This window comes from Trichinella spiralis (genome assembly GCF_000181795.1).
Source record: "Trichinella spiralis strain ISS 195 chromosome Unknown Scfld9, whole genome shotgun sequence".
In the NCBI taxonomy this organism is placed as follows: domain Eukaryota; kingdom Metazoa; phylum Nematoda; class Enoplea; order Trichinellida; family Trichinellidae; genus Trichinella; species Trichinella spiralis.
The window spans coordinates 3,777,411-3,803,378 of record NW_003526948.1 but is presented as its reverse complement, the minus strand read 5'-3'; the positions used below and the strand labels follow the sequence as shown (position 1 = coordinate 3,803,378).

The 25,968-nt window shown below is 34.3% G+C and overlaps 10 protein-coding genes across 10 annotated transcripts; 5 read left to right on the top strand and 5 right to left on the bottom strand.

The window, feature by feature from the left end:
* The first annotated feature begins 2,382 nt into the window (after positions 1–2,382).
* Tsp_05515 (putative PHD finger protein 10) lies at positions 2,383–5,431 on the top strand. Its single transcript, XM_003371823.1, has 11 exons — positions 2,383–2,480; positions 2,541–2,752; positions 2,821–2,888; positions 3,068–3,115; positions 3,172–3,404; positions 3,665–3,779; positions 3,832–3,933; positions 4,006–4,090; positions 4,639–4,659; positions 4,821–4,933; positions 5,114–5,431. Exons 1-11 carry the CDS (start codon positions 2,383–2,385, stop codon positions 5,429–5,431), a joined length of 1,413 nt encoding a protein of 470 aa, XP_003371871.1.
* A 1,328-nt stretch (positions 5,432–6,759) lies between these two features.
* Tsp_05516 (hypothetical protein) lies at positions 6,760–8,297 on the bottom strand. The gene is made up of 4 exons (XM_003371822.1): positions 8,199–8,297; positions 7,376–7,522; positions 7,217–7,286; positions 6,760–7,169 (listed from the first exon to the last, which is right to left on the bottom strand). The coding sequence occupies exons 1-4, from the start codon at positions 8,295–8,297 to the stop codon at positions 6,760–6,762; spliced, it is 726 nt and encodes a 241-aa protein (XP_003371870.1).
* Positions 8,298–8,715: 418 nt separating this feature from the next.
* Tsp_05517 (conserved hypothetical protein) lies at positions 8,716–9,144 on the bottom strand. The gene has a single exon (XM_003371821.1). It carries the CDS (start codon positions 9,142–9,144, stop codon positions 8,716–8,718), a length of 429 nt encoding a protein of 142 aa, XP_003371869.1.
* A 2,081-nt stretch (positions 9,145–11,225) lies between these two features.
* On the top strand, positions 11,226–13,504 carry Tsp_05518 (4-hydroxybutyrate CoA-transferase). The gene is made up of 7 exons (XM_003371820.1): positions 11,226–11,412; positions 11,478–11,630; positions 11,688–11,927; positions 12,444–12,632; positions 12,690–12,905; positions 12,982–13,119; positions 13,184–13,504. The coding sequence occupies exons 1-7, from the start codon at positions 11,256–11,258 to the stop codon at positions 13,498–13,500; spliced, it is 1,410 nt and encodes a 469-aa protein (XP_003371868.1). The 5' UTR covers positions 11,226–11,255; the 3' UTR covers positions 13,501–13,504.
* A 278-nt stretch (positions 13,505–13,782) lies between these two features.
* Positions 13,783–16,392, bottom strand: Tsp_05519 (CPL domain protein). The gene is made up of 11 exons (XM_003371819.1): positions 16,299–16,392; positions 16,041–16,167; positions 15,694–15,990; positions 15,456–15,630; positions 15,231–15,334; positions 15,008–15,083; positions 14,703–14,936; positions 14,478–14,620; positions 14,280–14,425; positions 13,952–14,201; positions 13,783–13,897 (listed from the first exon to the last, which is right to left on the bottom strand). The coding sequence occupies exons 1-11, from the start codon at positions 16,390–16,392 to the stop codon at positions 13,783–13,785; spliced, it is 1,761 nt and encodes a 586-aa protein (XP_003371867.1).
* A 1,365-nt stretch (positions 16,393–17,757) lies between these two features.
* Tsp_05520 (hypothetical protein) lies at positions 17,758–18,083 on the bottom strand. Its single transcript, XM_003371818.1, is given in 2 exon segments — positions 17,758–17,942; positions 17,957–18,083. The coding sequence occupies 2 exon segments, from the start codon at positions 18,081–18,083 to the stop codon at positions 17,758–17,760; spliced, it is 312 nt and encodes a 103-aa protein (XP_003371866.1).
* A 593-nt stretch (positions 18,084–18,676) lies between these two features.
* On the top strand, positions 18,677–19,024 carry Tsp_05521 (hypothetical protein). The gene has a single exon (XM_003371817.1). It carries the CDS (start codon positions 18,677–18,679, stop codon positions 19,022–19,024), a length of 348 nt encoding a protein of 115 aa, XP_003371865.1.
* A 604-nt stretch (positions 19,025–19,628) lies between these two features.
* On the top strand, positions 19,629–20,915 carry Tsp_05522 (ubiquitin carboxyl- hydrolase 6). The gene is made up of 8 exons (XM_003371816.1): positions 19,629–19,688; positions 19,767–19,851; positions 19,981–20,021; positions 20,047–20,225; positions 20,381–20,429; positions 20,489–20,546; positions 20,618–20,868; positions 20,889–20,915. Exons 1-8 carry the CDS (start codon positions 19,629–19,631, stop codon positions 20,913–20,915), a joined length of 750 nt encoding a protein of 249 aa, XP_003371864.1.
* A 272-nt stretch (positions 20,916–21,187) lies between these two features.
* Positions 21,188–22,074, top strand: Tsp_05523 (hypothetical protein). Its single transcript, XM_003371815.1, has 4 exons — positions 21,188–21,497; positions 21,556–21,651; positions 21,713–21,793; positions 21,866–22,074. Exons 1-4 carry the CDS (start codon positions 21,188–21,190, stop codon positions 22,072–22,074), a joined length of 696 nt encoding a protein of 231 aa, XP_003371863.1.
* A 211-nt stretch (positions 22,075–22,285) lies between these two features.
* Tsp_05524 (putative O-sialoglycoprotein endopeptidase) lies at positions 22,286–24,285 on the bottom strand. Its single transcript, XM_003371814.1, has 9 exons — positions 24,164–24,285; positions 23,793–23,892; positions 23,613–23,707; positions 23,354–23,579; positions 23,058–23,279; positions 22,864–22,998; positions 22,627–22,757; positions 22,424–22,498; positions 22,286–22,364 (listed from the first exon to the last, which is right to left on the bottom strand). The coding sequence occupies exons 1-9, from the start codon at positions 24,283–24,285 to the stop codon at positions 22,286–22,288; spliced, it is 1,185 nt and encodes a 394-aa protein (XP_003371862.1).
* Positions 24,286–25,968: the final 1,683 nt, after the last annotated feature.

The following is a 25,968-nucleotide window of genomic DNA, read 5'->3' as shown; positions in this document are numbered from 1 at the left end:
TTTCTCACCCTTCTGAACAGCGAAAACAAGTGGAAAGCGATTGCAAAGATTGCGATAAATAAGATCACAGAAGCGATCACAATCGCAAACGGAAACCGCTTTTCAAACAACCAATCAAAATTCAGAAACTGGAACATTTCTAAAAGAGAAAGAAAATTACAAAATTTTGCCTTTTCAATTGTTCACTTACTTGACATCAGAGGAGCGTTCTGTTTGTCAAAAAAAGGCAAAACTGATTGCAAATCCCGTTAATCGCTATTTATATATATAGCAAGAGTTTAATCTACTTTAAACATTTTTCGTTTAACCTTTTTGCTACTTTGTTTAAATTTACCAACAATGTATATATATATATATATATACTTTAAACTTACTTTAAAGTAAATAACAATTTAGGTCTGTTACGTACCATTACTCTAAAGTAAATAACAATTTATGTCTTTTAAATGAGTATACGAATTTTTCAGAAAACAATCAATTTTCAACAATTGGACAAAATTCAAATATAATTTGAAACCAAAATGATTATTTCTATAGCTTGAAAAAGTAAATGAAATCCATCAACACTAGGTTAATTACAATGAAGTAAATGGACACATTTAGAAACTTTGATTCGTATAAATGCTAAATTGAACAATGTTTTTTGAAGTTGAACAGCGCAGCAATTTTATTTATAACGTTGAATTTACGCGATTTTATTTTCAATAGCTGTACACATGTGAATAATAATCGTAACTTCTAGGGATCAAATGTGAATTTAGTCATTGTAAAACGAAAATAATCCAAATAGTTTGATATTTCAACTCAATTGGTCCGATTTCTGATTCGAAACATTAATCTGATTTCTAAAAAAATAAGTTCCAACATTTTTGAATATTTTTCTGCTAATTAAACAAAAATTACAACATGGCAATTGTATACGTTATGCTATACGCTGTATATAATTTTTCAAATCTATTATTTGGAGTTCCAAAACCTTCAAATAATATATAATATTACGTGTAAAATGCATAATATTAAAATTAAAATATTGCATTTAACAAAACAAATTTAGAACAACGTAAAGTTAAAAACTTGAATATCAATAGGATGCTGTAGTTTTGTATGCTTTTAGAATGGTGTGTGTTAGTGCATTGCTGTTATATTTGGCTTGTAGTATGGCTTATGTAGATTTTCTTTCATGAAAGTTTAAGCTAATCGATGTTTGTTCTTTAGATCAGTCGCAGCCGACTCACAGTCAAACAGTTGATTCGATACATTAACTAGGTTTTTGATAGCCATCAATTCAGCCAGTTTGTTTCATCAAATTTTTATTTGTTCACCGGAACAGTGTTGATTGAATGATCGCAATAAGATGTTAAATGAATGTCAAAGCAAAATTTTTGCTTCTGAAGAAATGTGTAAATTTTTATCTACCGATCAGGGTTGCGCTTTGAATGCAGGCATTTCAAGTTGAACTTCTTATGTAAGCGATCAAATGTAGATCGTATGTTTCAATAATCTTCGGAATCTGTTAAAATTGTATATGTTATACGTTGAAAAAGAAGTATTATAGTTTTAGAATATTTTTATTGCACCGTTTAGCAGTTGTATTTTAAACGGAAATTTATATTTGGTACTTGCTTGTTATTTTTATTTGATACAGTACACCAGTTACGGCCTAGCTTTCCAATAATATCTTTTTCGCGCATTGAAAAGCTTTATTTACATAGAAAATGATACATTTTATCATACGACAATGGGGAGTTTTTTTAACGCTTAAACGTGGCACTGACACGTATTTCATGTTGAAATGATTTGTAATTGACCATTCTGCTACACGCATGTCTCGTTTCTGTTTTGATTAGAATTGCCGATTTCGATTTGATTTAAGTCGATTTGCATGGTTTCATCATTGTATCTTTTTCAGACTAGCAGTGTCAATTTCTGCTTATTATTTTCAAACGCTGAAGTTATTTCTGTTTGTTGCATTGGGCAATTATTTGTTGAAAGATATTTTTGAATGCAACTAATACAAATATTATTGCAGAACAGCGAGACTTCATGAAAGATATTATACTAACATTTTCCAGCAGTAATTTTTCCATCTTATGAGCATTTCACTCTGTTTGAAAATTTTAAGCAATCTTAAAATGCGATAATAAAGCAACTGTTTATAGTAGTTAGAAGCTTTCGCGTTCATTATTCCGCTTCTCAATAGCGATTTGCGTAAGCACTGCATTATATTGTGAAAACTTTGCACTGTATTCGTTATGCAGATGTTATTGTATGCGTTTTCAAGTTTTGTTTGAACAGATTTTCAATATTTTTCATTTTGTGCACGCGGCTGAATGAAATCCAAAATTCACGACGTTGCTAACTTCTTTTGTTTATTATTAGACAATGCGAAAAGAAAGCCCATTGGAACCGGGATTTGCCAGAGTCGGCGATCCCCCTTCTATTCCTCTTCCCGACAGTGCTTTGCAGAAAACGGATAATCAGTTAATGTTTTCAGACTTGAAATTTTGTTTGCTTTTTGTGGTTAAATTTTGTTCTTTTAGTGCTACGTATATATATGCAGGATATCCTGTCGAATATGCGTGGCCTGTCGGTTCGCAAAATACTTACATGGTAGAAAAGGAAGTTATACAATTTCTTGGTGTGACGAATTTCAAGGAGCGATATCCAAATCTACACCGGCATAATATAGTTGCGGAAGAATATGAGTACTTATTATCTAACTTGCGTTGCGGTACAAAGACTTTCGATGAGGGTGAGCTAGAATGCTGTTTCAAGAAATGAATGGTAGATAATTGGTGTTTTTCTATTATAATTTTTCAGAATTGATTGCTTTGAAAACTGTCGAAGTCCTTAAATTGATGAGCGGTGATTTTCCGGGAAAGTTTACGGTAAATTGTAAAATTATGCTGTGAATTTTTTAAACAAAATAATTGCTGTCTAAATGAACTATTAGGCAGAAAACTTTTTGCCCTGCACATGCTGTTGCGGAGGCTTTATTTTGCAAATTTTTGTTTTGTAAGTCGATTTGAACAAATTTTTGCCGTTTGTATTGTAGGAATATTTTCAGTTGACACGCGGTGAAGAGGAAGTGATCTCTATGGAGAACCTTAATGCGGTAGATTTTTTTTTCTTTTGAATAAGTAAAAACGAATTTCATGTTACAACTTTTAGGAAAAGGGAAAGTTGGACAAATTTGCTGAACAGAGAAAGTGCTTGGTGAAAAAAGCCGCTGTGCAGAATATGGAACTGAACCAAGATCGAATGACAAAACGACGAAAATTCTTTGATATTCAAACAATGATTCTGCAAGAGCCGGTTCGACGGATGTCTCCAAAGCGCGATGTGCTTGTCAACGCTTATCCTGTGCGCGTCATGCATTCTCAGAAAACGATTGTTCCTCCACAGTAAGTGAACTGTTGCATTTCTTTGCATATTTCTGTTTATTTTTCCCTGAAAATGTCTCGAATTCAAAGTATTTTATCCATTTCATGAATCTCTGATACATTAATTGATATACTTGAAAAACTTTTTAGAAATACAACAATGTTTAATTCAAGCTTTCATTACATTCTGAGGAAGGCTTATTATGCTGAATAGCATTAATAACCCTCCCCCCTCCCACACACACACACACACACACACATAATAAAAGATTCAATTTCAGAGTTGCAAGAGAATGGGTTGATCGAATGCCGTACATGAAGGGACCTACGGTTATTATGGAAATAGGTCGCTCTTCTTCTCCAGAAACGATCACTGTTACCTCAAATGAAATTTCGGTATTTCCAATCAGCGCTTTGTTTTTCAGTAGATTCATCCTGCTTCACTTAGGCCGAAGCGGTGGCTGACAAAGCGTCAGCAATGTCGGACCGTAATAAAGCAATTTCCAACTTGACCAGGAAATCTGAAGGGAAGTTATTAAATCGTGGAGAGGTACATTTTTATTTTACAGTTTATGTTTTGTTTTAAATTTTATTTCGAGTAATTTTTTGTTCATTTATTAAGCTTACCGGAGAATCATGCGCATTTTGCGGAAATGATCTGCATACGAAAGATCAATATGTTCAATGTTCGAAGTGTGGGAGTTGTGGTAAGTATTCTATTTGAACTTAATTTTCAATGAAAAAAATTTTAAATTTCTCATTTTACTTGTATACATTACTCAGTTTATCATACAATTGAATGAAGTTCACTATGATTACTTTTTGTGATTCAAATGTAAAAGTACAAGTAAAATGAAATTTTTCATTCAGCATTTTGGTTTAAGTTTTTTTTACATTAAATTTTTTTCAATTTTCTTTTATAATTGTCGAGCGAAAAGTTCGTTTCAACTCATTTTTCATAATGTCATATTTTAGTTATAGTAAGGTAATTTTCAATTTTTTTAATATTTATAAATTAAAATTTTTTCTGAGTAACATTAACCTTACGTATAAGATAAGGAAAATAATGATGATTTTTTGTTGAATTTGTTATTAATATTTCTGCATTAAGCGACCATGATAAATTGTCAGTACTTACTGTAATTGCGCTCTGATTTTTAAGTTTATTATGCATTGCTCGCTTTTATGGTAATGATTAAATCTAACTGAAATTTATACTAATTACAATTTGAAAGGTAGAATATAATATGTATAGTTTGCGCAGAACATCGTCCAAGTATGCCAAGTGAAACATTTCTGCGCTCAAGATACACATGATTATAATTCTGTGCTGTTTCTGAAATGTGATAAAAAACTTATTTGATTTATGAATAACTTTTGTTTGAATTCCATTTCCATATGTAGCATAAACCAATTTTGGTAGAAAATACGTTTTAGGGCATATTAGTTGTATGGACATGAGTTTAGAAATGTATGCAATTACAAGGCAGTACGATTGGATGTGCATGGAATGCAAACCTTGCTCAGTGTGCTCTAATTTGGATGATGAAGTATGTTTTCAAAATTGCAAGAAGCAGTACTGTAGCTATTTTACTGAAAATGATAATTTGTCATTTTCATATTTTTTTTAATATGACTAATTTTTCATTGATAATAAAAAGCAAAAAGTAGATCTAGTGTAGTAGATGTTCTAGGCGACCGATGTATGAATGATTCCTTTGCTTGTGTAGGATCAGATGTTGTTTTGTGATCGTTGTGATCGAGGATACCATACGTATTGCGTCGGTTTGTCAAAGCCACCCAGTGGGCGTTGGCAGTGCCAGAAGTTTTGTTCTGTTGAAGAAAACAAGCAGCAGGATTTCAGAGCATATATGCAGGGTGCCGCTTCTACTTCTTACGACAGTATCAAAGTGAAAGATGAGCCGCTTCGTTGCGCTGATTGCAGTGTAGTGATGAGCAAAAACGAGCTGCATAAATGGAAACGGCGTACTTTGAAGACCGAGGTGCTTTGTTCTCAGTGTAATCGTCGACGTCGTTACGGTGATTGAAAAATATTTCTTTCACACTTTACAAGGAGCTGATTATAATTGTTTTGTTCTTCTATTTTTTTTTAAATTTTATTCTATTGCTTTTGCTAAGATTTGTTCCAGTTTTGCTTTGTGCTTTTCATGTACTTTTTTTAATTTAAGCAAAAGTAGTATTTATTCGTTGGCATATTATCTTTTTGCTTACCATCCCACTTCTCATTTCTGTTCAGAATTTGGTCTGCGTCGAGAGGTGCTGATATGTTGTATAGTTACCTTGCACTGATCTCACCGGCACGGCATTCGGATATTTGTATTGTGTTGGCGAAGCGCAGATCACTGCTTAGTTATATAGATCGGAAAAGTATACAGTCAGTATTCATTTTCGTTGTTTTCTACCAGGTGTTTCGGGTCTTCATATATGGTATATATGTATGTATGTATGCGTGTATATAAATTATTTACACACGCACACAAATTTTCGTTTTCATTTCTGTTGACTGTGTTGAAAATATGGTGATAAATAATTTTAAAAGTTATGCTGATCGAGTCATCATAAACAAAGTAAACTTGTATTTAAATGTTCAACTAATTTTTTACATTTTTGCGGAATATGCCAGATTAGGAAGAACTTTCCATTTAAAAATATTGAACTTTCTTTTACAAAACTCCAGATCAGTTGTAAACCCCATTGTGTCAAACTAATCAAACCGTACTTCAAAAATAACAGAGGAGTACAAGAAAAGGAAAACAATCAGTTAATCCTCATATAAAACTGATTGTTTATCAATAGCTATTTTATAAGTAAATAGAGGACTTCTGAAAATGTATTCATACTTATGAACAATGAAACTGAGAAGCTTAATTTTTATTGATAATAACAACAAAAATTTTCATGCATATTTTATTCTGATTGTGAATAATAGTAAACACTGCCCTTATTTCAATACTATTTGGCTCACAGGTGCCGGTGATTTCCTCATGCGAGGCTTATTATTTCACTTTGTTCACTCTATTATTACTAGAGCTGTAAGGCATTTCATGCACTTTGACATGCGTGAGAGGTTTTTTTGAAATACCCAATTATATTATGGGATTCGAACGCATTCGTGGCTTCTGCAGAAGACATGTACTGATCCGCTTGCCCACCACGTAAGCAGTATCAAACTGAACAATGCTAATATATATAGATTTGTCAATGTTATGTCTAAAACACAAACCAATAAATATTATTATTTATTTAGATAAGGAATTAAATATATAAATGAAAATTAAATGTGACATATATAAAGAGATAAATGATCTTTAAAATGTGAATATAACAAAAGAGATAAGAAGAGGTTAAAGAATCATCAGGCAATAGTTAGACGTGAGGTTTCAGCACCGGAACCAGCCTTTGGTTGTGCATCACGGTTCTTTTTGGAAGTTGTCACAGGCCTCTTTAGGAAGATTATTCTATTCGACGGCAAATCTCCATGCACGGCGACAATTGTCCCAAGTGCCATTTGTTTCGCTTTGGGGCAACAGAGACATTTTCCAATTTGACAGTTGATATAAGGTGGGGTTGAAAACCCATTAAAACATTCCTGGTGAAAAATTTCACGACGATGTCTCGAAGTAGCATTTTTTGGCTTTCTGCATTGCAAAAATATGTAAAAAATGGAAGCCAACAGTGCTGTCAACACGACGGAACTAGCGACCCTAATGTTTAACTCAGACCATTCTTCGAACAGCCAATCAAAATTTGGAAATTGCAACATTTCTAAAAGAGAAAGAAAATTACAAAATTTTATTTTTTCGATGATTCACTTACTGACAGCAGAGGAGCGTTCTGTTCGTCAAAAAGGCAAAGCTGATCACAAATCCTGTTAATATATAGCTACACTTTAATGTACTTTAAATGTTTTTCGTTTAAATTTGCTTTTTGTTTAAATTTACCTCCAATGTATATATATCCCTTAAACTTACTCTAAAGTAATTGTCTTTTTTATGATTATCAAGTGTTGCACTTGCTGATCCTTCAACCGTACTATTTGTTGAAATCAGTTTCTGCAACGAATATGTAACAGCCAGCCAACTATGCAATTTAGCATGCACGTATGTTTTTTGCAGTGCCTTTTTATGTAACGGGATTTGAAAAAAGTTTTGGAAACAGCGGAATAAATGTACTAAATCGCTTGACCACCCCGCATGCAATATCAAAATGAATAATGCTTATATATATAAATTAGCTAATGTTATGTTTAGCGGGCTAAAAAAAGTAATAACAACAATAATTATTATTATCGCTTTTCATATGTTAACACATTCGCCTATTTTTTTAACTTTTTATCGTTCTTGTTTCTGTAAAGCACACTAATAGGAACATCAGAAACTGTGCTGTTAATTATTTGAAAGTACTGCTGAATTTAATGTTTCAATAATATCATGACTTTTCAGCTTTTTCCAACCACTGCAGCTCTCGGTGTCAATCAAATCGCATCGTTCATAATTTAACATCGCATTTCACACTATCGCATCATTATTAATAAAATAATGAGAAAAAAGTAGTAGGACAGTTTTCAAGTTTAATAATAAGTAAAATTTTAAAAACATTCAAAAGTACAGTATGCTTTTTGTTTCTTGTGTACTTAAAAATTTTTAAATCGTTAATTAGGTCAACTGTTCGAAATTGTTCAGAATTCAGTTACAAGAAAGAAAAAAAAGTGAAATATTCAATAAAATAAAAAGATTAAAAAATAATAATTTGAAATGATAAAATTGAATAGAAATTTTGATTTTTCAAAAAAACATATTCATCTGTATTCGATGTTTGTACGCCGGATGTTGTGACCGCAGTCAGTTTTAAAGTCGGTATGTAAATACAAAAGGCGTAATGACATGTGGCCATTTATCCGCAAATCAACGAGTAATGGATAGGAAATAGCGACTGATTTATGCCAGCGACATGTCAACTTGTATTATTAAATTTAGATTTCGCTGTTTAGAATTGATAGGCCGAAGAATGAAGTTTGATGTTTAGAATAATTGTTGACTGAACAATTGTACAAGTGAATTTTGAAAATACAAAAATGAGTGCATTTCAAATCAGTTTATAATGCCGAATTTGCATGGCACATTTGTCTCTTTTGCTGCGTTTAATTTATGGTCCATAATTTCATTTCAGTAAAACACAAACAAATGATATTATTATTTATTTGATAAAGAATTAAATATATAAATGAAAATTAAATGTGACATATATAAAGAAAAAAATGATTTTTAAAATGTGAATATAATAAAAAAGATAAGAGGAGGTTAAAGAATCATCAGGCAATAGTTAGACGTGAGGTTTCAGCACCGGAACCAGCCTTTGGTTGTGCATCACGATTCTTTCTGGAAGTTGTCACCGGCTCGATTAGCATCAATTTTCTATTAAACTTTGGATCTTTTCCCATTGCGACAACCTTACCAAACGCCATTTCTTTCTCTTTAGGACAATACAAATATTCTCCACGTTGAAGATTGGAAAAAGATGCAGATGGAACCACATTAAAACGGTTGGCATTTCTCATAGTTTCACGGCGCAAAGCAGCGGGATTTTTCCAAACTTTCCTTATTTTTCTCACCCTTCTGAACAGCGAAAACAAGTGGAAAGCGATTGCAAAGATTGCGATAAATAAGATCACAGAAGCGATCACAATCGCAAACGGAAACCGCTTTTCAAACAACCAATCAAAATTCAGAAACTGGAACATTTCTAAAAGAGAAAGAAAATTACAAAATTTTGCCTTTTCAATTGTTCACTTACTTGACATCAGAGGAGCGTTCTGTTTGTCAAAAAAAGGCAAAACTGATTGCAAATCCCGTTAATCGCTATTTATATATATAGCAAGAGTTTAATCTACTTTAAACAATTTTCGTTTAACCTTTTTGCTACTTTGTTTAAATTTACCAACAATGTATATATATATATATATATATATATATACTTTAAACTTACTTTAAAGTAAATAACAATTTAGGTCTGTTACGTACCATTACTCTAAAGTAAATAATAATTTATGTCTTTTAAATGAGTATACGAATTTTTCAGAAAACAATCAATTTTCAACAATTGGACAAAATTCAAATATAATTTGAAACCAAAATGATTATTTCTATAGCTTGAAAAAGGAAATGAAATCCATCAACACTAGGTTAATTACAATGAAGTAAATGGACACATTTAGACACTTTGATTCGTATAAATACTAAATTGAATTATGTTTTTTGAAGTTGAACAGCGCAGCAATTTTATTTATAACGTTGAATTTACGCGATTTTATTTTCAATAGCTGTACACATGTGAATAATAATCGTAACTTCTAGGGATCAAATGTGAATTTAGTCATTGTAAAACAAAAATAATCCAATTAGTTTGATATTTCAACTCAATTGGTCCGATTTCTGATTCGAAACATTAATCTGATTTCTAAAAAATAAGTTCCAACATTTTTGAATATTTTTCTGCTAATAAAACAAAAATTACAACATGGCATACCGTTATGCTATACGCTGTATATAATTTTTCAAATCTATTATTTGGAGTTCCAAAACCTTCAAATAATATGTTGTATTACGCAGTAGAGGTGTACTAATCCGTTTGACCACCACGCATGCAATATCAAAATGAATAATGTTTATATATATAGATTAGTCAATGTTATGTTTGGCGTGCTAGAAAAGCAATAAAAATAATTATAATTATTGCTTTTAATATTTTAATACATTCGCCTTTTTTTTAACTTTTTATTGTTCTTGTTTCTATGAAGCACACTAATAGGAACATCAGAAGCTGTTCTGTTAATTATTTGAAACTACTGTTGAATTTTATCTTTGAAGAATTTTAAATTGAAAATTTATTGATATTTTTTAAATTTATTATTATTACTTGAAACATTTTAGCACATTTGTTTGTTTATATTTTAATTCTTAATGGTTCCAATTTCTTTGAGAAGATTCACGTGTTGCAACACATGTAATTATGTTATTAACCAGCTAAAATGCAAATTGCTCATAAAATTGAAACAAAATTTTGAATTATCTATTTATTTATTTATTTGTAAGTTGATTGCTGTTGGTTTCTCAGTGTGCGCACTTAGATGACGATGCTAAAAATCGATTGTTTGACAGAAATACTTTGAAATAAAGACCAGATATCGTTTTGAAATAAATTTCAATAAAAGAAAACACCATGCTTGCAACTAAACCAGTGATTAATCCATATGCGTGAAGTCGCTTGTGCATTGTCAGCGAAACTTTGAGGAAAAGAAATGATACAATTCAAAAAATTGACTGTCGTTAGAGAAGAAACACACCTCACAAGACTATGTGAATTGTGAGGTGTAATACAGGCGTCGAAAATGTAGCAACAGTACAGATTTGATTTTTTTTAATCCTCACGGATGTTTCATTTGCTCTTAATAATTTACTTCAAAATGAGATAACTCTGTATATCTGATACTATGCACAGTGTGAAACTTTTTTGAACATGGAATTTTTAGAAAATGTTCCGTCTTTCTTTAAAATTCAGCTTAATCCAGTCCCATTTAATTGCATTCTTCCAGCAATCTGGAAAGCGCCTCACAACATTTGACAAGAAAGTTCTATTTCTATTCTACTGCTACTTTTGTAAACTATTGAAAAAATTTCCATTATTGTTTCTTAATATTTACAGAAAAATAATTTTTCTAAAAATTAACGTCATTTTAAAAATTGTTTTAATTTTAGTTTTTAAATTATTTGTGAAAAATCAAGTGACATTCTTTATTATCATTTCCTTGGGCATACTGTATTGTTTTCAGTTTGTCATTTGAGATTGTTCAACATGGCCGCGTTGTTTTTTCGCACAGTTGTTAATTCGTGCTTTAAATTCGCAACTCCGAGATTATTTTCGTCCGTCGTCTGCGAACCCTTTCAACCAATTTCAGGCAGGACACCGAAAATTTGTTCCCCTGAAGAAGCTGTCCGTCACGTGAAATCAGGTTCGATTTTGTCGTTGTCGATCAAAACCGTGTACGTATTATTGTAATCGATTGCTTCTGTTCAGGAGACAGCGTCTATACGCACGGTGTGGCCGGCACGCCCACTTTGCTGATCGACGCTTTGGCTGATTATGCAAAAAGTGCTGGCTTGACCGGTGTGAAATTGTATCACATCCATTTGGAAGGTCCGGCGAAGTGGGCCGAACCGGAATATTGCAGTAATGTTGTTTGGACGTAATTTTAGCGATTTCATACTAGAGCTGCGTTCATTATAGAGCACATACGCAGTCAGTGCTTGTTCATTGCCGGAAATCTTCGTCAAGCGGTGAATGAAGGACGTGCGGATTGTTTGTCAATTTTCCTCTCCGATACGCCCGCCTTGTTCCACAGGGGTGTGGTCAAAGTGGACGTGGCCATTGTTACCGTTTCACCACCGGACAAGAAAGGCTTCTGCACGCTTGGAACCGGCGTCGATTGCACCAGAGCCGCGTTGCAGCACGCCAAATTCATAATCGGTGAGTATAATATTCGACAATTCGTGGCATGCATCGTCTGCGTGTGCGCGGGTTGATTTTGTTGAAGTGTGACTGATTCGGTTTGTGTTGTTTGATTTGATTTGCCAAGCAGTTGATTTTGTTTAATCACACGCTTTCGAGAGCAATCAATTGCTTGGAAAATGACGATGAAGTTTCGTGCGAGTTATGAAATTGTTCGCATCATTCTTACTGGGAGCGCTTTGCTGCCGGAATTGCACTGACGGACGGTCATTTGTCAGAGCTCTCCGAGCAGGAGCATTTCAAATGAATTAACCCCCCCCCCCTCTCCCAATCACCACCAGACGGCTATTCTTTTCCTCTGTTGTATGGGTTTTGAGTTTTCGGATAATTTCAGGTCTTTGGGTGGTTTTGAAGTTTCACTTTTTCTTTAAATTCTGATCGCACCTTGTCAGTTTGAATGCCAGTTTTGCAGTTGGATTGTTGTTGCTTTTCATTTCGATGATTATGCACAGATATTTTGCTCGTGTTGTTCAGGCATAGCAAATCCGAACATGCCTAGAACTTTCGGCGATGGATGCATTCACATGTCGCATTTCGATTGCCTGGTGAACAGTGACCTGCCGCTTTACAATAGCCACCAGTCGAAAATGTCCGCAGCCGAGGAACAAATTGGCAAATTGATCGCCGAAAATTTGATCGAAGATGGAAGCACTTTGCAGATGGGTGAGGTGAAAAAAAATTTTTCAACTCCACTTTGCACACGGTGGGAATTGCTTTCAGGAATTGGGAACATACCGGATGCAGTTTTGTTGCAGTTGAAAGGCCACAAAGATTTGGGAATTCACACGGAAATGTTCAGCGACGGTGTGCTGGCGTTGATTGAAAACGGCGCGCTGACCAATTCGAAGAAGCGGCTGCATCCGGGAAAATTGGTCAGTTCGTTCAGTTTGGGTAGCAAAAAGCTGTACGATTGGATGAATGACAATCCTATGCTGTGTAAGTTTAAATTGTGTAATTTCAAAGTTCACAGTCGACGAACAACAACGAATACACGGGTTCTCGTCTCTTCCAGACATGGGTGATGTGACTTGGGTAAATGATCCGGCGATGATTAAGCTGAATCCGAAGGTTTGTGCAATCAATTCAGGCATCGAAGTCGACTTGACTGGACAAATTGTGGCCGATTCGATCGGCACACGCATCTATAGCGGTATGAATTTTTCAAATTTACTTGTCCTACAGTATCCCATCAGGTCTACTGTTACGGTTCACAGGTTTCGGTGGTCAGGTGGATTTTATGCGTGGGGCGGCGATTGGTATCGACGGTAAAGGCAAACCGATCATGGCACTTCAATCGGTGACCAAGAAAGGCGAGTCGAAAATTGTGCCCGTACCAAAACTTGGCGCGGGCGTGGTCACTACAAGGGCGCATGCGCATTACGTCGTCACGGAGAACGGTATTGCGAATTTGTTCGGAAAGAACATGCGCCAGCGTGCCTACGAGATGATCCGAATAGCGAACGTGAATCATCGGCAAAGTCTGGAAAAGTCTTTCTACGACCGATTCAAATGCATGCCTTCATCTGACTGACCGACTGAATCCTAGCATTAGTATATTAATGAGGAAAATTGGTATTAGTTGCAAAATTTAGCTAGTTGAGAAATGAAATTCGGTGCTTTCTCGTAAGTAAGTTTATTGAATTGAGTCAGTAAGATGGGAATCGATTTATCAATGGATAAAATGGATTAAAATAAATTTCATTATTATGATAACAACTTATGCTCGTGTTAAGAAGAAGAACAAGTAAAAATAAAAAAGAAAGACAAACACAGGAATGTTTTGTTTATTTCATTCAAATTTATACAGTATGAATCAATCTGAGTGAATTTTTCTTCGCAGAATTTCCATAGCATCATTTTTCGACTTATTGTTTTTCAGCAGCGCTTTCACGGTGCTTTTTGCCGCGGGCAATCCGGTTTCGTACAAACTTCAAATGGAATATTTGCATAAAATCAGCAAACAGATGAACAAATAGACTTACTGTAAAATTATGAATGCTGTATTTTTCTCTTTGCAGTATTCACGGAGATGGTCTACAGTAAGATGTTCGACGAACACTTGCGCGAATGGAATCGAGTTGCTTTTTACTCCTCCACCCAGAAGACGTCGATCGTTGATCAACAATTTGTTCAACAAAAATTGCAAATGCAAATTTTGTAAAACTGTATGCCGATCCGTGCACGATTGATTCAACAGGTTGCAAATGGCTTCATAGGCTGGTCGTTTGTTGCCTGAAATGTTGAATAAATACGAGGTGAGAATTTTTGAAATTCAAATGTACAACTGAATTTGAACTGATGCATGTTTACCAACAGCTTTTTCCAAAACTGCAGGAATGAGTAAGGTCGTAGAACCGCTTGATAACAACGCTTGCAAGTGGTCGGTAACGAAATTGAGAAGAGGCTCTGAGGACAAATTTACTATTTCTTCCGCTTTCACTGATAAACTCTTTTTACTGAAACGTATTTTATTACAGATTAAAATGATCAATCAAACAATCATACCACCTGTGCTGCTTGTTATCGCCTTTTTCAAGAATATCAATGACACCTTTCGGTATATATCGTCGATCACGAGACATCATCAGATATAATAAAACCTTAATGCCGGTCTTACTTTCAGAAATGGATTCCAAATTTGAAAATATTTCCTGAAAAAGAACGATACGAATAAAAACCCAACCAACCAATACAAGCACAGCGTATTAAAGAAAAAAAACATTTGCTACAAACTTTCAGAACAATCTTCTCCAACGCAACTTTATCATCGACGCACTCAAGAATTGCCAGAACAAATATATAACTGTATGCTTGTAAGCACATTTTTGTTACATGCATTTTCATTGATTTCAACAACTTTCGACGATCTTTGACCGTCGAAACCCAAAGCAAATCCAATGCAGCATTGCAACCATCATTTGTGTGCACCAGCTCTATCGCTCGATCTATGAAACAGTCGACCATCTCCTTGAAATAAAAACCCAAAAGGTAATAATAATAATAAATTGACTTTTGTAAAAAAAATAAAATAACCGTACCGTTTTCTCATTGTCAGTGCAATTCTGCAAGTACATGCGTAACAAGCGATGCAGCATGGGATTTTGTAATACCGGTCTGAAATAGGTGAAAATATGATCATTTTAATTAAAGTTTAAAATTAAATTAATCCACAACTGCATGATGAAGTAGAATTTTCTAATGACGATTTATAAGAAGAAACAAACAAACGCGTCTACGTAGCAAATGATGAAAAGAACGTACTTGTCAGCAATTGAAAGCAGATATTCGCGTATATTTTTCAAAATGACATCTTTTGCAGATGGATTTTCTTCGATCACTTTCGACAAATCGGACGGCACATTATCCTAAAGTTAACTGCTTCTTGTGCATACATATTAAAACATTTCTAATGCTTCGAAAACAACAAATTTACCTACGTTGTCGATAAAAGAATTTCATTGAATATACAGAGAAAGACAAAATTACCTTTATAAGCTTGTATTTTGACAAATAAAATTCTGAAATCATATCATTGCGTGTTTTGCTTTTCGCATAGGTGATGTATAATTCTTGAAGCACGTCAGCAGCATACGTATGACATGCCAATTCTGGAATGTGACCATAAAAACTCGAAATAATGTGCTTCCTTTGTGACGTATTTCTAAAACCATCCAAAAAAGTAACATTTAAAAAGTTGATAAAACAGGAAAATTTATTAACACACCCATATTTCAACATTTTCATTACAATATGTCTGGCATATTTCGATTTTGCCATAACAACAACATCGTCTAGAAGTGATAAATTGAATTTAAATTCAACAACAGCTGTTGCTCGCATGTTCAAAAAACCTTTCAACTGATCAAACAACGAAGCAGAAATATCCTTCATTTTCATGGAAAACAGCCCTTGAATAATACGAACTGTATCATGAGCATATGCCAACGATTTTACACTTCCTTGCAACAGGCAATTTAAATCAACTGCCAGTCTTTTCTTTTCTTCAATCGGTGTATCATGTCTACAAAATAAATGATTAATTTTTGTAAAGAGAAAAATATAATCTAAAACCGTCTCAGTTTTTCCCAAATTGGTTTCGCCTTGATGATAACTTCATGATACGGTTTCTGCAACAATTTCTTTTGACGAAGCTGTTTTCTTCGTTCGTTGCGATTCATTTTCAAAGCTTGAATTTCACCTTAAACAAACCAGTATCGATCCACATTTTCTTATTTCAAGTGAACAAAATTAAACGTGTCACTATTGTTTTGCAAAAGCATTCACATAATAGACAAATGCAATACAAGTAAATAAAATTCCATTGATCACCTTTCTTGTGGCGAGTTAATTGAACTTTTTCATTTTCTTCGAAGGGATTCTTTTCCAAATCTAACATCTCGTCATTGCAACTGTCTTCAGACATCTTACAATACTAAAGCAAGTTGAACTCATTGTTTTTGATATGATGAAAAATAAATTTTAACGTCATATATTAATTTATAAATTTTTGTATCTATATAATAGCTTTATTATTATAAAATGGTCAATTTTTTAAAAAAAATATAATCACAATTTTTTAATGAACCCATTTTAATGTCTATCGTAACCCAACTATTGACAAGCAAGTTCAAATAATGCTTGATGAACATTAATTACACTTTTTGATTGTAAGTATCACCGGAAAAACATAGATTTTATAAATATTTGTTTATTTTTTAATTAAATCATTTTAATAATAGAAGTGTTTTTCTACTACGTTAGGTTTCATTAATTCACTGAATAAAATTGTAAAAGTTGAATATAAAAAATGAATGAATCGAAGATTTCAAATTAAAATATCACTGAAGTTCTTAAAATTTACAGATTTATATCTTTCTGTAAGATTTTGAAAATATAATTTGAATTATTACATTACTAAGTAACTGCTTTCGTGCAATCAATCGAGCCTCAATTGATGACGTGTTATTATCCATTAACCGGCAACGGGCAAATCGTTTCAGTTCAGTGTAGCCGTTCAACAGTCAGTTGAAAAAATAGGACTCTGCGTGTTACAACAAAGCAGTCGTTAAGCACACGTTAAGATACAAAGTGTGATATTTCAAACATACCCGTTTTTTAAATACAAATATGCGTGAGTTGATTTGTTCCGGATAAATGGAAATAGAAGAATATTTAACAGCTTACTTTTGACAATAAAAAGTTGAAAAGATCAATAGACAGCATAAAATACAAGGTTATAACTCTGATAACAGTCTAATTATATAGTATTTATTAAAAAAATTTTTCTAATTATTGCTAAAACGACAATACTTTAAAATAAGCTGTCATATTTAAGATGCTTCATCGAGCAATCTCAAACGATGACATTTATCTAAATTTAGTAACAATTGTGTTTTCACCAAAAAAGTACACAAAAAATTAAGAGCCGTTAAAATTTACAACTTGCATTAATTTGTACTGTAAGAAAGGGAATACAGTATTTTCGACAGTGGTGAAAGTGTTATTTTTGAAATTTTTTATCACTTGTTTTTTTCGAATAAATTGCACGCATTTCAGGTTTTTGTCGTCGGTATTTTTGCAAAGTAGATGTTAGCGTAAAGACTATGGTAAAAGCCGTCGCTGCGGGATGTGGCAGTTGTTGAGTAAAATTTTAAAATAAACTCATGAACAAGTTGAAATGGATTGGCTTTTTTTGTTTAAAAAAACTGTTTTCCTCAATCAGTGAAATATTTGATCGTATTAATTTATCGTTTTGGGGTCGCAAAGAGCAACGCTAACGTCGTGTGAGTTAATAATTTTCGAATTGAATATTTTCCCAATAAATCGTTTTGTCCAACGGTATTGTGCGTGCATGTTGTTGTTGGTGCTGTTGTTGTGGTGATGCAGCAAATTTTGCAAAGCGGAAATGAATTTCAACTGTCAGTTTACACCAGCTTGCGACGTGTGTCAAATTTTGGGGCGTCGGTTTGTTTGCTAGATCGACTAACTGACTGACTGGTCGGTTGATGTCGTCGTTGTCGTCGATATCAATTCACGCCTGCAATTTGTGCAAATTCGGACGCCGTCCTGCTTTCCAGCTTGCCAACAGACGAGCAATTCGTGTGTTCTTCTCATCATTTTCACGCTTCTTTTTTGACTATTTTTTCATTTGCTCGAAATTTGAAATTTAGGCGTCTGTTCTTGAAGAGCATCAGCACTGCGCTTCTATTTCGGCGGGGCGCATTTTTGCCGTTCGGCTGTCGGTGTTGAACGACGAGATGAGTAAGTTTTGCTTTTTATTTTCAAGTAATTTTAAATTGGACAATCAAAATATGTTCAATTTACAAAATTATGCAATTATTTCATACTACTGCTGTCATTTCAATATTTTTTCAATATAAAAAATTGTAAATCGATTGTTAGAAGGAAATGGATTGTCTTATTTTACAGTGACGAATGCTTGTCCCAATGGACTGTGTAGTTTTCAAAAAAAAATTATTTTTCTTCTCATTCCATACCCTTTGGATGATAGATAATAGAAAATTTGCATAATTGTGAACGTAACGTACATTTGCAATCGCGTTCAATGTTCGCTTAATTTGATTAACTTAAGTTTGTGCATTTCGTTTTTGTTTTCAAATTATTTTCATTCAATGCGAACTATTATTCCAACAACGAGTCAAAGGATTGTCCTAACAAACGAGCAGTAGCAGATTTGAAATACTTGAATGTTGACGAGTTCACTTTCACCATTGAATTCAAGCGTAAGCACCATTATATTATCGGCATCATCATCCTTATTATTATACGTAAATAAGCCAGACAAGCAGGCGGCGGAATTTTCCATTCATTTTGGCAAGAAGTTGTGTCAGTCAGTCAGTCAGTGTTCGATTTGCGAATTAAAGCGCCATTGTTGCCCTGTGCACGGTGGAAATCCATTTATCCGAAAGGCGAATTTGCCTTCATCCATTGATTTCAATAATTTGTTTACTATCGCTATTCAAGCATCAATTGTCCACTCGTCAATTTCACCACTGCTGTGCGATTGTTCGATTTTTGTTCTAAGCAAAAAATAAATATCCGAATGAAGAAAAAAATGCACCCATGGCTGTAGATTGGAAAGAGGCGGCTGTGAAAAGTGCAGTTCGCTCTGACAGTATTCCACCGTGAGGATGATTAGGTTTAATTTTGAAAAACATGAATTTTTATTTTACATTTCATTCATCAGCCGAAGGGAAATTTTGATTCGGTTGTATAAAGCAAAGTAGATTTTGAAATGCTATCAGGTGAATTTTATTTTATTTTATTTTATTTTAGTTCAAATTATCAAGCATTCAAAACGAGAAAAGCTTCAATTTTGTGTGTGTGTGTGTGCATGTGTAAAATGAATCCTACGTTACTATTTTCTGTTTTATAGGTTCGTCGAGTTTGACTGATGATAGCGATGATCTGCCGAGCGGAGAAGTTGGTGAAAGTGTGGTTATTTTTCAAAAATACGACAAAGTGAATTCTGCTCATTTTATTATTCTTATTATTATTCATTAATTTTTCTTTTGTAAGAATTCAAACCGAGCAACAAATGATCCAGATTTTGAAATGTACAAGCATGTGGATCGATATGGATTTGCGCTGTATGGGTTTTGCACATTTGGAGATTTTTAATAGCAAAATAATAGTAATATGTCTGTTTCGTTTAGAAATGATGATGTTCAACCTGGCGAGAGTGGTGAAGAAGAGAAGGTTGGTTTTGTGTTCTTATGCTTGGTTTATTTGCGTCATTTTAAATGCCAGTTGAAAGCATTTTTGCTTTTCATTTAGGTAAAAAGGCGTGAAATAAGACGAGAAAAGAAATGGTTAAAGTTATTGCGCAGTTGGTCACAATATCAAGGTACAGCACGAGTAAGTTACAATTTGTGCGTTATTATTTCACGTGTGCTTTATTATTATTATTATTATTATGAAATTTGTCATGTTCTTTACGACTTATTATTAGTGTTTTTGAAATGAAATTATAAATGTGATTTTGTTTAAGTTTTATGCAGTGCTAAACGTGCACATGCTTTAGCTGAGTCGGTCTATATACAAAGGGATTCCGCAGAAGTTCCGCTCTGAAGTGTGGCGTCGTTTGTTGAACATTGACGGACAGAAGCAGATTGGACTGTACGACAGACTTCGTCTGGCAGCTCGACTCCGAGCCAAGGATACAAAGCAAATTGATTTGGACATTAATCGCACATACCGTAATCACGTTTTTTTTCGACAACGTTACGGTTTCAAGTAAGCAATTAGCTGTAGCTTGTGATATTTTTTATTTAAAAACATAACTAATTTTTTATAATGGTTTTACGTATAATTGTAAATTTTTTCCATAGTAATCACTTATTTTTGTACACATCGTTGTTATATATATATATATATATGTTCAATTGCAGACAGAGGTCTTTGCTTAACGTATTGACTGCGTACAGTATGTTCAATCGGGTATTATAATAAATTTTATTTGTAATTTTGCTGTGTAATTGAAATTGAATTTGTTACAGGAGCTTGGCTATTGTCAAGGGATGAACCATTTGGCCGCGTTGCTGCTCATGTACTTCAGTGAAGAGGTTTTCATTTCATCATGTTCATCTATTTTTAATAATTTCGATTTAAAATTCAATTTGTCTCAGGATGCTTTTTGGGCATTGCACATTCTGATGTGCGACAACATTCACGCGATGCATGGTTTCTTTGTTCCCGGTTTTCCGAAGCTGTTGCGCTTTCAACATCACCACGACAGAATTGTCAAAGCTCGTTTACCTCGACTGAGAAATCACATGGTACAGTAGTGAATCGAAACGTCCTTTATAATTGGCTTTCATTTTTTGGTCTCATTTCAGGAAAGCCAAGGAGCGCATGCTGCGCTTTACAGTACAAAATGGTTTTTCCAGTGTTTTTTAGATCGGGTACGAACAATCAATTAATTAATGTCTTGTTGTAAAACGGTTCCATTGTTCAATTTGGATACGGATATTTTTTGTAATGTTCGTTGAATTGATTCCACTTTCTGACGACGCAGGTACCGTTTTCGTTGGCGTTGCGCTTGTGGGACATATTTATGCTTGAAGGGGATGTTGTGCTCACGGCGATGGCGTTTACAATTTTAAAATTGCACGAAAGTAAGTAGTGGAGAAAAGCAAATCCAAAAGAAAAAAAGAAGAACAAAATATCAGCAGAGAATTGATTTCATCGTTCTAGAAATGCTGATGAAGCTCAATTTTGAACAGTTGATGGAATTTTTGCAGAGCAAGTTGGAAAAAAATTTCGGCTTTGCCAACGACACGGCCATTTACGCGCTCCATGCAACGATGGCAACGCTGAGACGCAGAAAACAGCTCTCACCTCCGCCAGCTTCAAGGCACGAAACTCCCACGGAATTGGTCGGTGCCAACGCCCTGGAACAGCTCGCAGACGCCCCTTGTTCGTTGTCGATGAATTTGAACAGTTTGGACTACTGTGAGTTGATTGGCATCTTTTTGATTGTATTCAGTGGGAAAATTATCCAACAACGTGTTTTTCTGTAATTCCAGTTTATAAGAGGCTTTATTTGGTTTTTTTTAATTTTTAGCTGAGGCTGGATCAATGATAGCTTTCGAAAAAGTGAACGCTTCGTATGAAAACTGCTCGCACAGTTTGCCTGTACGAAACGAGACGATCAGTTCAGGTAATCGATGGGCATGTTTCAGCGTTTGGAATGAAATTCAATTTTCCATTATTCAATGCAGATAAATCGAGCGTGAAAAGTGAATTGGAAAAGATGAAAACTTGTTCCACATCGACGGTGGATGTTTTAAATGCAGAACGAAGTAAAACAACAACTTATGATGATTCTTAAATTATGATCAAATAGAGCAAGCCATATAATACAATTTTTTCAGCACTGCACCATGTTCCATCGTATTATGATAATTTGAGGGAAGATTATTGTTGTGCTTGTTCACCAGCGCCGCATTTCGACCAGCAATGTACTACGCGTGGAAAAGACAATGAAGCACAAATGGAACGTACCGATAACAACAAAGATGATCTTTTCTGCATCGAAGCCGGCCCCAATTACATCACTCGAATAAGAATCGATGCTCAATGAAAGTCTGAAAGGTACGAACGACCTAAACGACGATACACTAGCGGTTTTGCAATTCTCTCGCTCTTTATGTGTGTTTGTATACATCTATATACATATATTTATTTATTTATTTATATTGTAGATATGAAGAAACCTCTGATCTTCACAAACGAGAAAATTATGGTCGTTGCACGCTTTTTTCAATCAATGAACTTTTCGAATAAAGTAATTTTCAAAAATTGAATTTCATTCGAGATGGAGCAATTCGAAGTTCACTAATATCATTCGACACATCTTCGCCCAACGGATCCCTGAAATGTGTGATGAGAGATAGATAGAAGCGTTTTAAATTTCAAACATTAGCATCTACCTCGCTGAAATGGGAATCTGGTCCGGAAGATTGTGCAACACTTCGTAGCCGATGTTGTACTTCTCTGCGCCATACCTACAATCCAATTCAAGATGTTCACCAAGCAAACATGAGAAAGAGAAGAAACGAGTGGAAAAATGGAAAACCACAATGGATTATTTATAATGAGTCTGTTTCTTTACATGAATCCGCATCAAGCTTACCAGGCGATCATGGTACCGTTGTCGGTGCAGAGTTCCGGCGGTGGACAGCGGAGCTCATATCCACTGTTCGAACAGATGAACTGAAATCCGCTGCGGAAATAGTCGTTTGATGCGACGCCACCAGAAATCACCTGAAAAAGGGGAAAAATTGCAGAAAGGTGTAAAGTTGAAATTTGTTGTCAAAAAATCACACAAATAATGAGAGGAAAAAAATGGAACTGACGAGACATTTCTGACCGTCGGCTTGCAACAGCGACCTGTGAGCAACGTATTGAAATGCCCGGAGCAGTCGTTTGGCGATGTGACGAAACAGAGCATGTTGGAAGCTGGCGCAGAAGTTGGCCAACAATTGTACATCTTGTCGAATTGGAACTGAACAACAGTGAAAAATAAATATAAATTTACAAATAATTTCTGATAATGCCCCAAACCAGGGATGATATACCAGCTCTTGAAGATTCGAGCTTTTCAATGTGTCGCACAGCGGCGGAAGTGAGACCGGTGAATGAAAAGTTGCAGTCGCGCCTACGTAATGGTTGTGGAAATTCAAAACTGCACCGATCACCACCTCGGGCATATTTTTGGACCAACATCCCGCCGCTGAGGTGCTCGTCCACTGCTTCAACGTGATAAAGCTGCAAACGACGTGCCACCTGAAATTGGAGACCAAAAAAATGTACACCGCTGGAATTTTTTTTAAACATTCAAATTTCAATTGTTGTCCAACTTTGTCGAACGCTTCACCAGGAGCAATGTCCAGAGAATTTCCCAGGGTCAGGAAGTCGCGCACCGATTTGACAAGAAGCAGGATGCAATGGCCGCCGGACATCAGCAAGCAGAGGAACGGAAACTGCACGCGCGGCTCGGCCAAACGGACGACAAAAGCGTGCGCGGCCATGTGATGGACAGGAATAAGCGGCTTTCTTGAATTCAAATTTCCGGTGCAAATTAGACTGAACTGTCGCAAAAAAAACAAAAAAATCCACCTGGAAATACGACACAAATTCGTCGCATAATCGACACCAACACGTAAACACACCGGCATCCCTGGTTTATTGGTAACAGCAATGGCATCTAAATTCTGTGAGAAAAATTCAATGAAACAAAACGAAAAAAACACTCCGAAATGCAAATGATCGACAGTTGAAATTCATTTCTCGAAATACTTGCAAAGTGATGCCACTTTTCGTCAAAGCGCCGTTGACCACCGCCTCAACGTTGGCCAGATGCTGCCGTTTGGCAAACGTTGGAATCACACCACCGAATCTGTACAAGATTTTTTTAATATTAAAATATATTATACCCAACAAACTGCTTACTACTCACTACCATGATACAGAAATGAAAAAGAAAAACTGTGCAGCTGAATGAGTAAAGCAATGCAAGATTGTTGCGCAACGAATTTTCACAAAAAAACCGTAAATAAGTACATCGGTGAAAACTTGAACTCGTAATTAAATTCACAAAACACTCAAACAACACAATGGTGCTGTTCAAGAGATTTTCGATTTGAAAACAGATCGTCGCTTGGATTTACCTGCTAGAATACGACTGCTGAGATGACAATTCTTCACCAAGTATATTGCCAAATCCGTCCACCACCGCCGCACCGGTATCATCGCAGCTTGTTTCAATGCCAAGAATCAGTGGGCGATTCATCAAACATTTCCACGAAGAAAAACTTCTCATCAAAAATCGTCTTTCATTAATCACATCCAATTGGAATGGCATCAACTTTTGCAAATACGTGGTCAGTTTCATGGAAAATTCCATTTTATCACGTTTATTACAAATAGAGATGAAATTAAAAACAAAATGAAATTCTTGAAATTTCATAAATAAACCACAACAAAAGCAACAATCTATATTCCATTTTACTCCTCAACACTACAGTATGAAAGAAAACTAAGTACAATGCAGCAACTTTTTAAAACTTAAGCCTCCTAATTGATATGAACATCAAAAACTAAAAATAACAGTATGAAAGGCATGAAATAAAGTCGTTTTATTTTGAAATAAATTATCAGAAGCAAATGAAACATCCGTGAGGATTAAAAAAAATCAAATCTGTACTGTTACTACATTTTCGACATCTCTATTACACCTCATAATTCACATAGTCTTGTGAGGTGTGTTTTTTCTCTAACGACAGCCAATTTTTTGAATTGTACCATTTCTTTTCCTCAAAGTTTCGCTGACAATGCACAACCGACTTCACGCATATGAATCACTCACTAGTTCCGTTGCAAGCATGGTGTTTTCTTTTATTGAAATTTATTTCAAAACGATATCTAGTTTTTATTTCAAAGTATTTCTGTCGAACAATCGATCTAAGTGCGCACACTGAGAAACCAACAGCAATCAACTTACAAATAAATAATAACATTGACTAATCTATATATATAAACATTATTCATTTTGATATTGCATGCGTGGTGGTCAAGCGGATTAGTACACCTCTACTGCGTAATACAGCATATTATTTGAAGATTTTGGAACTCCAAATAATAGATTTGAAAAATTATATACAGCGTATAGCATAACGGTATGCCATGTTGTAATTTTCGTTTTATTAGCAGAAAAATATTCAAAAATGTTGGAACTTATTTTTTAGAAATCAGATTAATGTTTCGAATCAGAAATCGGACCAATTGAGTTGAAATATCAAACTAATTGGATTATTTTTGTTTTACAATGACTAAATTCACATTTGATCCCTAGAAGTTACGATTATTATTCACATGTGTACAGCTATTGAAAATAAAATCGCGTAAATTCAACGTTATAAATAAAATTGCTGCGCTGTTCAACTTCAAAAAACATAATTCAATTTAGTATTTATACGAATCAAAGTGTCTAAATGTGTCCATTTACTTCATTGTAATTAACATAGTGTTGATGGATTTCATTTACTTTTTCAAGCTATAGAAATAATCATTTTGGTTTCAAATTATATTTGAATTTTGTCCAATTGTTGAAAATTGATTGTTTTCTGAAAAATTCGTATACTCATTTAAAAGACATAAATTATTATTTACTTTAGAGTAATGGTACGTAACAGACCTAAATTGTTATTTACTTTAAAGTAAGTTTAAAGTATATATATATATATATATATATATATCATTGTTGGTAAATTTAAACAAAGTAGCAAAAAGGTTAAACGAAAATTGTTTAAAGTAGATTAAACTCTTGCTATATATATAAATAGCGATTAACGGGATTTGCAATCAGTTTTGCCTTTTTTTGACAAACAGAACGCTCCTCTGATGTCAAGTAAGTGAACAATGAAAAGGCAAATTTTGTAATTTCTTTCTCTTTTAGAAATGTTCCAGCTTCTGA

Excerpts from the sequence above, each read along its gene's own strand:
- Tsp_05518 (XM_003371820.1), top strand. The coding sequence starts at position 11,256 with ATGGCCGCGTTGTTTTTTCGCACAGTTGTTAATTCGTGCTTTAAATTC. Across the intron at positions 11,631-11,687 it reads GGCCGAACCGGAATATTGCA|AGCACATACGCAGTCAGTGC; the intron begins GTAATGTTGTTT and ends CGTTCATTATAG. Across the intron at positions 12,906-12,981 it reads GAATGACAATCCTATGCTGT|ACATGGGTGATGTGACTTGG; the intron begins GTAAGTTTAAAT and ends CGTCTCTTCCAG.
- Tsp_05520 (XM_003371818.1), bottom strand. The coding sequence starts at position 18,083 with ATGAGAAGAACACACGAATTGCTCGTCTGTTGGCAAGCTGGAAAGCAG.
- Tsp_05521 (XM_003371817.1), top strand. The coding sequence starts at position 18,677 with ATGTTGACGAGTTCACTTTCACCATTGAATTCAAGCGTAAGCACCATT.
- Tsp_05524 (XM_003371814.1), bottom strand. The coding sequence starts at position 24,285 with ATGAATCGCCCACTGATTCTTGGCATTGAAACAAGCTGCGATGATACC. Across the intron at positions 23,708-23,792 it reads AAAGTGGCATCACTTTGCAA|AATTTAGATGCCATTGCTGT; the intron begins GTATTTCGAGAA and ends TTTTTCTCACAG. Across the intron at positions 23,280-23,353 it reads CTGGTGAAGCGTTCGACAAA|GTGGCACGTCGTTTGCAGCT; the intron begins GTTGGACAACAA and ends CTCCAATTTCAG.
- Tsp_05516 (XM_003371822.1), bottom strand. The coding sequence starts at position 8,297 with ATGGCCACATGTCATTACGCCTTTTGTATTTACATACCGACTTTAAAA. Across the intron at positions 7,287-7,375 it reads AAAAAGACAATTACTTTAGA|CTATATATTAACAGGATTTG; the intron begins GTAAGTTTAAGG and ends ATTAAAGTGTAG. Across the intron at positions 7,170-7,216 it reads CGCTCCTCTGCTGTCAGTAA|AAATGTTGCAATTTCCAAAT; the intron begins GTGAATCATCGA and ends TTTCTCTTTTAG.
- Tsp_05523 (XM_003371815.1), top strand. The coding sequence starts at position 21,188 with ATGCTGATGAAGCTCAATTTTGAACAGTTGATGGAATTTTTGCAGAGC. Across the intron at positions 21,652-21,712 it reads AAACGAGACGATCAGTTCAG|ATAAATCGAGCGTGAAAAGT; the intron begins GTAATCGATGGG and ends TATTCAATGCAG. Across the intron at positions 21,794-21,865 it reads TGTTTTAAATGCAGAACGAA|CACTGCACCATGTTCCATCG; the intron begins GTAAAACAACAA and ends CAATTTTTTCAG.
- Tsp_05519 (XM_003371819.1), bottom strand. The coding sequence starts at position 16,392 with ATGTCTGAAGACAGTTGCAATGACGAGATGTTAGATTTGGAAAAGAAT. Across the intron at positions 16,168-16,298 it reads ATTAACTCGCCACAAGAAAG|GTGAAATTCAAGCTTTGAAA; the intron begins GTGATCAATGGA and ends GGTTTGTTTAAG. Across the intron at positions 13,898-13,951 it reads ACAGCATTCATAATTTTACA|TTTGTACGAAACCGGATTGC; the intron begins GTAAGTCTATTT and ends TTCCATTTGAAG.
- Tsp_05517 (XM_003371821.1), bottom strand. The coding sequence starts at position 9,144 with ATGTTCCAGTTTCTGAATTTTGATTGGTTGTTTGAAAAGCGGTTTCCG.
- Tsp_05515 (XM_003371823.1), top strand. The coding sequence starts at position 2,383 with ATGCGAAAAGAAAGCCCATTGGAACCGGGATTTGCCAGAGTCGGCGAT. Across the intron at positions 2,753-2,820 it reads TACAAAGACTTTCGATGAGG|AATTGATTGCTTTGAAAACT; the intron begins GTGAGCTAGAAT and ends ATAATTTTTCAG. Across the intron at positions 4,934-5,113 it reads GCTCTAATTTGGATGATGAA|GATCAGATGTTGTTTTGTGA; the intron begins GTATGTTTTCAA and ends TTGCTTGTGTAG.
- Tsp_05522 (XM_003371816.1), top strand. The coding sequence starts at position 19,629 with ATGTCTGTTTCGTTTAGAAATGATGATGTTCAACCTGGCGAGAGTGGT. Across the intron at positions 20,226-20,380 it reads CGACAACGTTACGGTTTCAA|ACAGAGGTCTTTGCTTAACG; the intron begins GTAAGCAATTAG and ends GTTCAATTGCAG. Across the intron at positions 20,547-20,617 it reads GTTGCTGCTCATGTACTTCA|GATGCTTTTTGGGCATTGCA; the intron begins GTGAAGAGGTTT and ends AATTTGTCTCAG.